Here is a 13545-nt window from a genome sequence, read left to right on the forward strand (position 1 = left end):
ATTCTGGTGACATTCTGTGACTTTTAAAGCCCAGCACCTGGGAGTGAGATGCCTTCTGTCCCCACCACGGATCCCGAGCATAAGGTACTGCAACGTCTGTATTTAAAACACCGGAAAGAACTGATCGTTTTCTTTTTATGATCATGTGATGTCTGAACCACTCTGATCTATTTATTTTATGGGGCCTAAGTCATAATCTGGGCATGTCAGATTAACAGTGGGACATGAGAAACTAAATGTTATAAAGAAATAAAAATCTCTGTGACTGTTTGATTGCAAAGTCAGCAGTACAGCCTTCGTCTCATAGTCCTGGTTCAGACTTGGCTGCTCTGAATTCTGTTGAAATTCCCTTTTAGGAATTCCTTGGGACAGCTGTAAGAGACTTTTTGCTGCATATCTGGGGAGAAGCAGTGAGGGGTTATTGACTCATTCTGAAAAACATGGCCATCTTGTGCTCTGGGTATTGCTAACTAGCAGAGAGAGCTGAATGAATTAGCTTTCCAAAGTGTCCTGCTGTCTCCAAATGCCAGTGTCATTTCCAAGCTATGTGAGCACCTGAAAAACAAGGGTGGATTTAGCTCAGCAATGCCCCGTGAAGGAATTAAGCTTATCTCCATTTTGTGGATGTGTGGTGCATGCTTCAGTTCCTTGAGGGATTTACCTGAGGTCACGCAGGCTGGCTGCACACAGCTCTCCCAACTCTCACTTCAGCATCTTGCCTGCTACAAAGCCTTCCCTGAACGTGGGGAGGGCTGAAATGTTGACCCGTTTTGCTGCTGCTTTGCCCTTCATGAGAATGTGTGCAGCATCTGCAGGCTCCTGGTTGGCATAGCACTGGGCAGAGTGAACAGTCTGTGCTTCCTGAGATGCCTTTTGCTTCTCCTGAGGCTGAAGCCCACTTCTGCCTCTTCCCAGGTGAATGGTTGGTAGAAAACCCTGTTAGTTGTTTCTGGTTTTCTTTGTGTTTTTTTGTTGTTGTTGGTTGGTTGTTTTTTTTTTTCCAATTATTATTTTTTAAAACTAGTGGGGTTTTTTGTTTGTTTGTTTTTTGTCTTTGAAACAAACGAGTGATTTCAGGGTGGGACAACATGTAGGAAATATCTGACCGCAAAGCTCTAATTAATGCTTAAATTCATGAGGCCCTGCGAGGGTCATTAGCTCTACAAAACAGCAGGGAAGGAGGGGTGTGGTTGCAATGATAATGCAGTGCTTTTGCAGGTATTTTTGTAAGCTTTTCTGGCTGTATTTTTAATGTTGGCCTGGTAGTTGAGCAAATGGAAACCAGTTCCCCCAACACCAGAGGACTGGGTGTTCTTCCTTCTCTCTCTTTTTTTTTTTTTTTTTTTTTTTTTTAATTTTTCCCTTTTTCCTTTCCAAAACAAACCACAAACCTTCCAGTGTTTGATTTGTTCCCAGGTGGGATCCTAACTTTTCCTGCTGGGAGAACACAGGGTGAGCAAGCGCCAGGCAGTAATCCTCCCACAAATGTTAGTTTACTCATCTGCAGCTGTTCTTGGATTGGGGGAATAATAGCTATATCTGTTTGTGGCATTGCTGACCAAGGCAGGGGTCTTGTTGATCTTCTCCAGCTAGGAGTGCACTAGGAAGAATGTCCTGCATATAACAGAGTGACTTTCTGAGCTTTTGGAAGCATTAGGAGCTTTGTAGTTGAGCTGAAAAAAACATTGGAGCAATTTTCATTTCTTACAGATGTATTCTGTTTTACCTCTTGCCCAAGGAAATAGTTTTCAAGTTTGAGATTTGAGCAGTCCTGCATCCTTTTGCTTTCATACACGCCCAGAGAAGAGAAAGAAAATGCAAGGCAGGTATCAGAGGTAGTACAGGGAAAGGGCAGTGTGCAGGTTTAGTTTGGTTTTGCTTTTTCTTCTGAAGTTTACATTGTGGTAAATATAATTTTCAGATAGTGATAATCTTCTGGTGATAAGCCCTGCTCCTTGTTGGAGGAACTGTATTGACAGGTGAGTTTGTGTCAGCACGTGACACCGGGTGAGCAGGAGCAAGGTGTGTTCTGTGCTCTCTGATACCACTTCTCAGAACCTCCTTTCTTTCCTGGTACGTGCGAGGTCAGCACGCAGCCCACCTGCTGCCATAATGCTGGGAGCGCCTTTCTCTGTTCAGGCTTTCCTGCTGAGCAGCACGTGGAGTTAACTTAAATTGCACCTGCTTGGTGCTTAATGCCAGCTCACTCCTAGGCTTCTGAAATACTGTTGTTTGCAAAAATATATATCCTACAATAGGAAGGACAGTGCTAGGGTCTCTTGTGTTCTTCTTTCTTACTGTGCTTTTGTCCAACCGCATATCCTATAACGACCTTGGCTGCTAATTCTTTTTCCCTGGGAAGTCTGAGGTTAAATTTACAATAATTTTACAAGGTTAAATTACATGCACTGCTTCCTCTGTTCCAGATGCATGCACTCTGTACCTGAGAGGTACAGCGGCCGTTTGATGACTCCTTAAATATTTCTGACAGTGCAGAGTGGTATTAGATGAACAGCACATGCTTTCCTTCGGGTGTAAAAGATTTTGTGTAAACAAATATTGCATACAGTTATATTCTTGGAATGTTTCTTTTTTGTTAGAAATGAAGATTTTTTTTGCTTCCATGAGGTGAGGAAACTGGAATATAATATGAGAAAAGAAATGCGTGGGCTGGAAAAGCTCTGTCCTATCTTAATAACAACTGGCACCACACAGAATGTATTCTTGATATTGGCATGTTCCCTGCTCATTATTTTGGAAAGAGGAAAGGTGTTTTCTCAAATAGTAAGTTGGCAGCATGCTTTGCTCTCTGACTGATGGACAACTTTATATCTAACAAGTGCTTGCTTCTTGCAGCTAGTAACACCAGCTGCAGTGGTGTCATTAGCTTAAAGCCTGACTATATTTAGTGGGCACCAAAGTCTGGGGTCTTTTCTGTGTTATGAAGAAACAGGCTGTGAAATGGTTTTAAGTTGAGGGAGGGAAGATTTATATTGGATGTCAGGGGGAAGTTCTTTACAGAGAGAGTGGTGAGGTACTGGAACAGGCTGCTCAGAGAGGTTGTGGATGTTCCATCCCTGGAAGTGTTCAAGGCCAGATTGGATGGGGCCCTGGGCAGCCTGGTCTAGCATTAAATGGGGAGGTTGGTGGCCCTGCGTGTGGAAGGGGGTTGGATATTCATGATCCTTGAGGTCCCTTCCAACCCTGGCCATTCTGTGATTTGATGTCTCTCTGTGCCTTTGCTGCTGCAGACCCTAAGGGGCTTTTCTGCTGGAGCCATGGGAGGTCTAGGGTAGGAATGGGCTGCTCTCCTGCTGATATCTCAGGTTCTTCCCACCCTGGTGCTAGCAGCGTGCCTTCAGGCACACCATACCTGCGAGGCAAGGTGGGTCCCATCAGGAGAGCTTGGTGTGCGGCTTGGAGGAGGCAGTTGGGGATTCTGGGTGCAAGCATCTCCAGTTCCCAGCAACTGACTGCAGAAACCCCGTGGGAGCCCAAAATACCTCGGCAATCCTTTCCACAGGCGTGGTGCTTAGCCAGGAAACCTCCAAACGCAATCAAGAATAGCAGGCGAGTTTGGAAAATCTCGGCTATCTTTGCCGCTGACCTAATTCTAGCAGTAAAGCTGAAAATCCGCAGGTCGTAGCAAAGCAGGTTACTGCCTCCTCTGCAGTGAGGCTGCTGCTGGCCGGCGCAGCTGCTCAGGGGCACGTTGGTGGCATGGAGCTCTGCTCGGAGCGCTGTCACCAGGCGGGAGCACGCTAAGTGTCCCCAGCAGTGATTATACCAGTATTAGTGGGAACGGGGGCACAGGGCACCGTTGGCTATTTAAAGAGCAGGGCTCTATTTTTGACTGCCTTTTAAGAAAGCCGGAGATTTATTAGACGAGACTATTTATAATTAACTGGAGTGGGCTGCACATTGATGTTTAAGGCTTGCTTTGCGTGTTCCTCACTAGACAAATGCAGGACTGTGACTATATCTTATTGCCAGGTAGTGGAACTGTGATACTTGCAGCATTGGGAATGAGCACAATCAGAAAGTCGGTGCCAAATGATCTCGTGCAAGAGACTCCTGGATGTGACCATACTGGCAGCAAATAGGTCAGAAAGTGAATGGGACGTGGAGCATTTACAGTCTGTGGTGGCTGCAGGGTTTAGGACAGTTGCAAGCACAGCTGAGTCCAACAGGGATTTATCTGGCAGTGCTGTGTATTGTGCTACATGAGGCTGAAGTTCAGTTAATTAGATTCACCGGGGATTAAAAAATACTTTGTGGGTAATGGCCAAGATCAATAATAATGAACCCTTGATATATAATTTCAGGAGGAGATTAACTTTGATAGATTGTAATAGACTCTACTTCAGAGCATCTGTTGCTATTTGATGTCTCTTAACAACTGCCCAAGTTTTATTGCCTTCCAAAGGAAGGCAGAAAGCTGTAGGGGAGCTGCAAGGGGAGAGGAGAACCTGATGAAGAGGCGCTGAGAGCGTGGTGCTCGGTCTGGGTGAAAATGAAGGGGTGAGAGAAAATGCCAGGCATTGCTTACCTCAGTTCCTCTGCCGGGCAGATGGCCACTTCAGCTCCTGTCAACACCTTCTCATTGCGAAATGCAGGCTGCTATACTTGATCTTTTACTACTGAGTTGTAGCCTGTCTCATTGGCCCCTCTGAAGATGAGAGAGGTTAGGGAAGGATGAGCAGTTAGCTAGCAAACAGCTGAGAGGTGGCACCTTCCAAAAGGGTACTTTCTCAGCGTCATTTTTATACTGTGGGTACCAGTATTCAGTGCTTTTCTTTTGCCACTCTCTTCAGCATCCTAGTTTTGGAAGTTCTGGGGTTACGGATGGTCACTTTATTATGGTATAAATTTAAATGAGTAGTCTGTATTTTAGCCCTCCAGGTCAAAGAGAAAAGCTTCAAGATACGCACCACCAGTTACCTGCCTGTCGGGCAGTGTTACGTGGCAGAGCTGCATTGCCTCAATGTATTTGTTGGTTTTATTATTGCTGTTGTTATTAATACTGTTAATTACAGGTCTCTTAATTTGTGGTTTGTTTTTCGTCCGCCCTTGGTTTGAGAGCACAGTTAGATGCATGTTAATTCTCAGCATTTGCACACAGATCTGATCTGGTTAAGATCAGGCTGAACATTTTGCCTGCAGAATGTTTTCATTCCCTTGAATCCCTATGTACAGCGTGTTGTCAAGGCTTTTTATTATCATTATTCAAGTTTCATTTCTTTGTTTCTTCCAAATGATAGGCTTAAAAAAAAAAAGTCTGGAGGCTTTTTTTTTTCCCCATTACTTTCTCATGATGCAGTTTATTAACATTTGCAATACAAATGCTCATGTACGCTGAGAAGCTGTGGATAGGAATGTCAGGAAACAGAGGCAGATGAGCGAGTGTTGTGTTCAGCATGGAGTTAGCACTAAAACAGAAATAACCACGTAAAGAGACCTGATGGAAAATCCAAAAGAATGAATGACCGCACAGTGCAGGTGGAGAAGATGGGCTTTAACGGCGCCGTTGTGCAGCAGATTTCCTTCCCAGCGTGCGCCCGGCGGTGCTGCGCAGTGAGCAGTGCACGCTGCTGCAGGCTGGGGCAGCACAGCGCTCGCAGTGCTTACATAACGCTCTGCAGCAGCGCAGGCTCTGCCCCAGCGCCCGCCTGGCTTTCAGTTTCTGATTCAGGCACTTGGCAGCATCTCCTCTTCCTTCTCTGGAGACGTGAAGGCAGGGGTCAGACCCTTCTGCGGACAGGGGAAGGATTAGAGATGAGCACAAGGCATGTTGTGATGGTTGTTATAGATAAGCGAGTCTCTGACCTGTGAACCGTTTATGGGAGGAAACCATATTTTCCCCCATTTTCCCTGTCCTGTGGTTTCTGCATGTGTTTCTCATTACTTTTATCTCAAAATCGTTCTGGTCCAATGAATTATTGATGTGGGGTCACTTGCGTCGCTCCAGAAATTGCTTTCTTTAACCAGCAATCCCTTCTGAATTTTTTAAGCCATCTATTAGCTCTGAAATCCAAACAAAGTTGGTGGTTTCTAATTTCAGGGTTAAATTGGACTCGACTTTGAAAAGGTGAAGAGGAAGAGAGCGCGGGGGAAGGATGACCATATTCTTTTCCATCTTAGGATTTTCCTTGTGCTGATGCTTTCAGTGCTTCTTGGGGTTTTTTGGTTTTGTATTGTTTATTTTACATGTATAAACTTCTCTTGGAGATCAGGTGTCTGATCCCACTTCAGTGGGCCTTGAGCTTTGGTATCCCTAATGTTGAGCACAAACTGAAATTGATTGTTGAATTTTGGCCCTATAGACCTGCAGGCATAGTGCAGAAATATCTGTGAAGTGCTTTCCTTTTCCCTCAGATGCTCTTTCTTTCAACACACAAAAACTGGAGTTCAGCATTTTGAAATGCTGTTGGTCATCTCCTGGGAGGGAGGGAGGCTTGATCTTCTGAAGATGGGCAGTGTCTGTGTCAGTGTGCGTGTGCATGTGTGTGTGTTCTGCACATGTTCCAGCCTTGATTCAGCACAGTCTCTCAGCAGTGCCTGGCTGCAGGGTAGTGCTGAGTCCTGTAAAGTGCTGCTTCAGAGCTGAGCACGCACGTGGTTTAATGACTCCTAGGCAGAAAAACTTTCTTCTCTCTCAGTTTCCATTGCTTCTGCCAATGGTACAAATGGAAAGGGGAAAAAAAAAAAAGAAAAAAAAAAACACAAAGCAACAACAAAAAACAAAACAGCCTGTACCAGCAGAACAGCTGCAGTCTCTCCAGGGATGCTCACATTCAGGGACTTGCCCAAATCTGACTGGAACCAAGATCTCTTGGTAGATTTGGCTGCAGTTAGCCTGGGCTGCGTTCTTCAAGGGGTACTGAGCGGATTCAAGAGATACCGTGTATCTGCTTGAACCCAATGACTGTCACTGCTACAATCTGGAGAGAGACAACTCAAGCAGAGAGGCTGAGCTCAGCAGGGAACGTGCCACAAGGAGCAGTGCTGTCCCTAAAAGGGCTCCTCGGGCACTGAGGGTGGGTGGGCTCCCAGCCCCTCTGTGGCCAGCAAGTACAAGGCTTGGAGCTGTGCCCCCAGCTCTGTGGGGCAGGGGCTAGGCAATCCCCAGGCACAGAGGAGGCTGTGCTGCAGAGCTTGACTCCTACTGCTACCCCTCAGAAATGTCTCTGGCAGAGTAGGGGGAAGGAAATGGGGATTAATTATTAATTTGTTTGTTTGTGTATTTGCACCCAAACCACTTCCTGCACTGCAGTTTTGATTCAGGCAGTGGGGAGCCCAGTTTCTGCAGTGGGATTTGGATGCAGGTTGTGCAGTGAGACAGCTGAAGCTATGAGCAAAAAGCATGCAGAAATAAAGGTTTCCTCCCAGTACCTTATATAATCAGAAAGGATGATGTCATTGGGAGCCAGAGAAGAGAGCAGGCTGTAAAATTACAGCCCTCTGCAGCCAAGCAAAGCCAAGTGCAAGCAGGGGCAATGTGGAGCAAGAGTTAGGCTCCTCTGGGAAAGGCCAGGGGCTCAGGCTGGAGGGAAACTGAGGGGGCTGTTGAATGTAGATGCTTCACATACAGTCAGAAGCTGTCACACAGCATAAGGTGGGAAGGGGAGAGCAGCATGTGCCCAGCACACAGCCACAGAGCTGTTGTTTCAAAAGCTGATACTCTCTCTCCCATCAGCAGCCCCCCATGGCTCACTGTGGGTCAGTTCCCCCTAGTTGAAGAACTAGAACTGAGGTGCTCCTGCTGTCCTCCTTTCTCTTCCTGGGATTAGGGCAGTGAGAGGCAGCAGCCCTCTGTGCCCAGCCTGTGTTGTTTCTCTGTTACATAACAATATGGGCATTTAGACTTGTTTTTCCAGATATTGGCAGATGCGTCAAATATTGGCATAACCCAGTGGTTTACATGGAAAGCCGGCAGGCTCTGTCTGGAGCCTGCACAATGTTGGCATTTTCAGTGAGTGCGAGAGCCTGCAGCGGTGTCAAAGCCATGTTGTAGGGATCCAGGTAAGCATGTGGGAAAGGCATTCCTATTGTGGCCTGACTCTGGGATTATGGCTGCCCAAGTACAGCTACATGATTTGATAAGGAAGATTAATAGACTTGTGATTGCTCTCACCCTGAAACAGGCTTTGCTAAGTTTGCTCTGATGCTTTTGAGCTTTGGAAAGCAACACGCTCATGTGATGGCTCAGTGTGAAGGTCCTGGAGCTCACTTTTCAGCCCCTGTTTGCAGGGTTCTGCTTTCTCTGATCTGCCATGGTTCTGGCAGAAGCAATACCGATCCAGTTGGAGTTTCAGCATTTGTTCTCTCTTGAAATGGTTGGATTTTTGCACGCAGCTTTCAGTTGCCTGACAAGGTTGATTTTGCCAAATGCACAAAATAACCCAGCTTTTGACACAGCAGGTCACAGTGCCATCTGCCTAACTTTGTCTGGGCAATCCTGTCTGTGCTCATTCCTATTCAGCGCTGATCTCTGTTCCTAGAACCACGGTTCCTGGTGCAGGGCCTTCCCCTTCCCCCCCAGTGCTTGGGCTCAGGTTGTAAATGCACTGTGCATTTCCCTCTGCATTTAGGAGTGCACCGTGATACACATGAAACTGGTCAGATGTTGATTTCCTAAACTTATTTCCTATCGTACCCTGTGAAGTGGAGCTGGCCCTGCTCCTCAGTCCCCGCTCTGCCTGCCAGCAGTCAGTTCCTGGTGTCACTTGGGATGACAGGTGCCAGCAAACCAGCATTGCTCTTTCATTGCTGACCACACTGGGCAAAGCACCTGCAGTGAGCGCACACAGCTCCTGTTGATCAGCCTGTATGTTGAAGATAAGCTTCTAGGTAGCTAAAAACCAAAAGGGTAAAGCTCATGTTAGCCATATGTGCTTAATATTAGTAGAGTTAGTAGAGTTTGCCCTAGAGCAGTCGAAGGAAGGAAGAGATGAGATTGATGTGATTATTTTTTTTTCTGTTGTTTGATTTTTCTGATTATGACGCTCTCACCCTCCTTGTTGTTAATGTTTAATGAAAAACTCATGTTCTTCAAGAGCCTTGCTGGTCATACGCAGCCCTGTGGCTCCTCTTGAGACAGAATGCTGGACCCTTTGTAAAGAGATTTATAATAGAAATACTGAGGAGCTCCCAGCTACAGCACTGCTAGCAAACACTCCTCTGTGCTGACAGTTCATCAGCAAAACCCCTGACCCTTACACCCTTAATCATCCTTGCTTGTCACTGACATAATTGCCTGATTACAGACTCTTCTCCCCCACCCCTTTCAAACCGGGAGAAATAGTGAATTTGAAAAACAAATGGAAATGAACTGTCCATGCTCTTTATTTTTTTTCTCCCTGTATTGAGATGGATCAGGCTAAGATTCAGTTTCTTTGTGTACGAGCAGGGGTTGGGATAGGCTTTCAGGACTCTTTTGCACCGGTGTTTCTTGCATGTGAATGGTGAAGCTGATGTCATTGTGTTATTGATTGAGATGACAAGTTTAAACATAAATCATTAATGTCTGAGAAAGAGAAAGGGAGGGGGGGAAAAAGGCAACCCATACTTGATAGTTTTCCATAAATCTGCTGTTTGTTCCTGCATACGTGATACAGAGGAGGATCTGTAGGGTCACTTTTCCTGTGCAGCCTGAGGATGATGTGCTTTGCCACTGCAGCCCAAACCATTTTCCCCACATTTCACATTCTGCAGAAAATGGCTCAAACCATCAGCGATGCTGTTGTGCTTGAGACTCTCTTTGGAGATGTGATCCAAGGTCAGCAGGCTGCCCAGAGGAGGGGTTCAGGCTCTCTTGTTCCCGCTGACCTTGCACCCCAGCAGCCTTTCAGACTTGGGCCCAGTGCAGTGCTTGGGCCATTTAATTGCCAGCAGGGATTGTTTGGGTGTGTTAGGCTGACTGGTTTTGTTCTTTGCTCTTTCAAATTTTGTGCAAAGAAATGTTAGAAATGTTGCTTGGATTGGTTCGTAGCACATGTCCCTGAACTGACCCTGAACTGACAATGCACAAGTGTGCAGTGGTAGCAGTCATTTGAAAGTGCTCTCACAAAGTTCTCAGCACAACAGCAAGTAGCCGAGGGAAATGCAACCCCTAAGATATTTGTACTGATTGTGCCTTGTGTCTGCACAAAGTTCATCCACTGAATCAGATTATCAGTTCAGACAGCAAGAAAATAAACAGTGTCTGTCAGGGGTTAGCAATCGTGCAAGTATTGGTGAGCAGATGCTGTTTGCAGTGTAAATAGCTTAGTGGCAGTTCATCCTGGCACCTGTGGGGAATCTTGTGATGCATGAAGGGAAGGAAATATGAAAAGTGGCTCACAGAATGGAAGCAGAGAAGGAAATGACATTGCATTTCTGGAAGCTAACTTTGATCCTCTTCTCCCCTTGCAGCCGAGCTCACCTCCGCCTGTGTCTAGAACGCTTAAAAGTTCTGATACCACTAGGACCAGACTGCACCAGGCACACAACGCTTGGGCTGCTGAACAAAGCCAAAGCACATATTAAGGTAAGAGCTGCTTTTCCCAGCTTCTTTCCGTCTGACTGGAAGTGCAATATGGTTGCTCTCTCTTGCTGCTGAGAGATGGTTTTGTGTTAAAGGATGCTAGCACCTTTGTTTAATATATAGATGTATTAAATAAGTGTTGCCCCCTCGTTTAATTGTTAATCATTACTGCAGGCCACATTGTTTGAAGAGTCCATAGCGAACTCCGTTAACTATGAAAACATTTGATTAGACTAAGGGTCTTGTTTTGTATTGTGGTCAGCCACTGACAACAGAAGCTCTTAAAAGAAAAACATGCTTACCGCTGAGTAACTCCACTTTGATGGGAAATGCTACTTTTTTTTTTTTTTTTTTCTGATCTGCTAGTAAGTTTCCATTGCTGAAGCATTAGCACAAAACCTCAAGAGTGTGAGACAGGGTTGGCTTACTGAAGTTTCAAACATGTAGCAGCCAGCTAGCCCAGCACTTTTCTAGTTTCACTTCTGGCAGAGTGAAGCATGAAAAGAAAATACAATGTTGTCAGTACCGGGGAAAAAGCTGAAATCCTGGGAGGGAGGATGGGTGGTGAAGGAGAAAGCACTGCTGGAGGGACGGGGTTAGCCTGAAATGACTCCTCCTTATGCAATGTGCTTGTTGTAGGAAACAAAGAACAGTGCCCTGGTAGATTTCCCAGCTGTGATCAAAGAAATCTGTAGTAGGTTATGTAAATCACTCACTAAATAGAAAACTGTTTCTGAGAAATCCTACTAAACCATGCAGCAAAGAATGCGGAGCTCCCAGGGCACGTTTTCATGTTACAGTGAAATATAACAAATAGTAGATTGGTTTCGTTAAGGGAATTGAGGCCCCTTTGTGGACATCCGTGGTAATGCAGGTGGCTGAACCGATGCGGAATGACCCACAAGCTGCTGCACTTAGTTTCATTTAGAGAGGCTCTGTCTTCAAAGCCTTTTGATACCAATGTATATGATTTATCTGGGTTTGGAAACCGGAAAAGTTGTGAAGAGGTAGCATAGAAACTGCCAAGAGAGGCTTCTGGAACCTGGAAGGCAACTTCTTTCAGTGCTCTTGCAGCTTAAATCCTTCTAGGATCTGGAAATGTCTTAAATAAAGCAGGTGGCTGGGCAGTAGAGGTGGGAGGGAAAGATAAAAGGATGAAACTTGTTACTGAGATGTATTTGATCATGTCAGAAACTTGAAGAGGTTGAGAGAAGGAGCCAACACCAGCTTGAGAACCTGGAACGAGAACAAAGATTTCTAAAGAGAAGACTGGAACAACTACAGGGTCCTCAGGAGATAGAGCGAATACGAATGGACAGCATTGGATCTACCATTTCCTCTGATCGTTCGGACTCTGAGCGAGGTGGGTGTCTCTGAGCTGCTGGTGAATCTCCAGAGCTCTGAGAGGAGAGAGCACGAGGCAGATCCATTTCTTGTCTCTCAGCTATGCCCTTCTCTGTTACCTTTGGTATTTAGGCTAGTGATTTTGCTCACACATATATGCACATACATGTGCGTACACACATACGCTCTCCTATGAGGACAGACAGAGTGAGTCGAGGCTGTTCAGCCTGCAGAATAGAAGGCTCTGGGGTGACCTGATAGCAGCATTTCAGTATCTACAGGAGAGCTAAAAGAAAGAAAGGGACAGACTCTTCAGCAGTTAGGACAAGGGGAAATGGTTTCAAAGTAAAAGAGGGGGGATTTAGATTGGGTATAAGGAAAAAGTCTTTTACAGTGAATGATAACGAGGCATTAGAACAGATTGCACAGAGATGTGATGCAAGCCCATCCCTGGAGACATTCAAGATCAGGCTGAACGGGATTTGAAGCAACCTGATAGAGCTGTGGATGTCCCTGTTCATGGCAGTGGAGTTGGATGACCTTTAAAGGTCCCTTCTAATTCTAAGGATTCTATGATTCTATAGCATACATGAAAATTCTTGTCTTTTACATGAATTGTTAATTAATTAAATGGTTCGGAAGAAGCATTGCTTTTGTCAACACATACAGATTCCTATGGCATTTAATGTGACCTGTTCTCTGAAGAGCTCTTCAAAAAGTGAAAGCTCTTTGAAAAGTGAAAGTTTTGTTTACAAAAACATAAATGGCTATGGTCACAAGATGGTAGCCAAATACTTGTTGTCAAAGATGGGATATATGTGTTTTGTTTTGTTTTGTTTTTGTATGTTTTGGCATCAAAAAAGCATGCTGCAAGGCAACATCTAACTTCTCATTCTCCCCAGTGTATTTCCTGTTTTCAGGCCTACTGTGGCGTAACCAAGCACAAACAGAACTAAGCAAATTGACTCTTAAAATTCCAGGAATCATTCTACCACCACCTCCCTTTCTTTTCTAAGGTTCCTATACTGTTCATCTCACTTAAAACTGGATAGAGGTTATCTGAATAGCTAAATGAATTTGAATAATTTTCTTTTTTGAAACATCTCAGCTGTGGATTCTAGGTAGGCACAATAGGTGTTTCGATTTTTACTGACAGCCAAGCATCCTGTGTAATTTGTGTTTGAATATACAGTTTGGAAAAAAAAAAAATCGGAAAATTTTTAAATGCTGTGGAAACCAAGATGCCTGGTTGACTAGATTACTGCTTTCTAATTCCTTCTTAAAAAAAGAGATTTAAGCTTTTAGTTCCACCATCAGAAAATAACCCAAATCCTCATGGTAATGCCCTCTATTTGTGATCCCAGCTTTCAGAAACTGATGCCAAGCAAGTAGCATGGTACAAGGGTAACTTCATGCTCTGTTTTCTCTCTCATCCTCTGTTTTATCCTTTTTTTTTTCTTCTTTTTTTTCCCCCCAATGCTGGGGTAATACAGTTCCAAAGAACAGAGATAAAATAACTTCGGTGCATGGCGTGGCCCACCTATGCTGGTAATGTGGTCTGCATACGCCCTTTGCAAACTCCCTAAGAAAAACTCCAGACTGGTAGCTTATCTTTTTATAAATCATGTCCATAGCCTATCGCACTTTAAGGAAGAACACTGAAAGTCTTCTTGCCA

At 45.0% G+C, this 13545-nt stretch overlaps 1 protein-coding gene across 2 annotated transcripts in view; it reads left to right on the forward strand.

The window, feature by feature from the left end:
* MXI1 (MAX interactor 1, dimerization protein) overlaps positions 1–13545 on the forward strand; it is a 50822-nt gene that overhangs the window by 35287 nt on the left and 1990 nt on the right. For both annotated transcript variants that reach the window (XM_031597502.2, XM_031597504.2), the window contains exons 4-5: positions 10414–10528; positions 11717–11888. In XM_031597502.2, coding sequence (XP_031453362.1) covers positions 10414–10528; positions 11717–11888 — 287 coding nt within the window. The remainder of the gene's footprint in view (positions 1–10413; positions 10529–11716; positions 11889–13545) is intronic.

This window comes from Phasianus colchicus, chromosome 8 (genome assembly GCF_987193195.1).
Source record: "Phasianus colchicus chromosome 8, bPhaCol1.hap1.1, whole genome shotgun sequence".
Lineage (NCBI taxonomy): Eukaryota > Metazoa > Chordata > Aves > Galliformes > Phasianidae > Phasianus > Phasianus colchicus.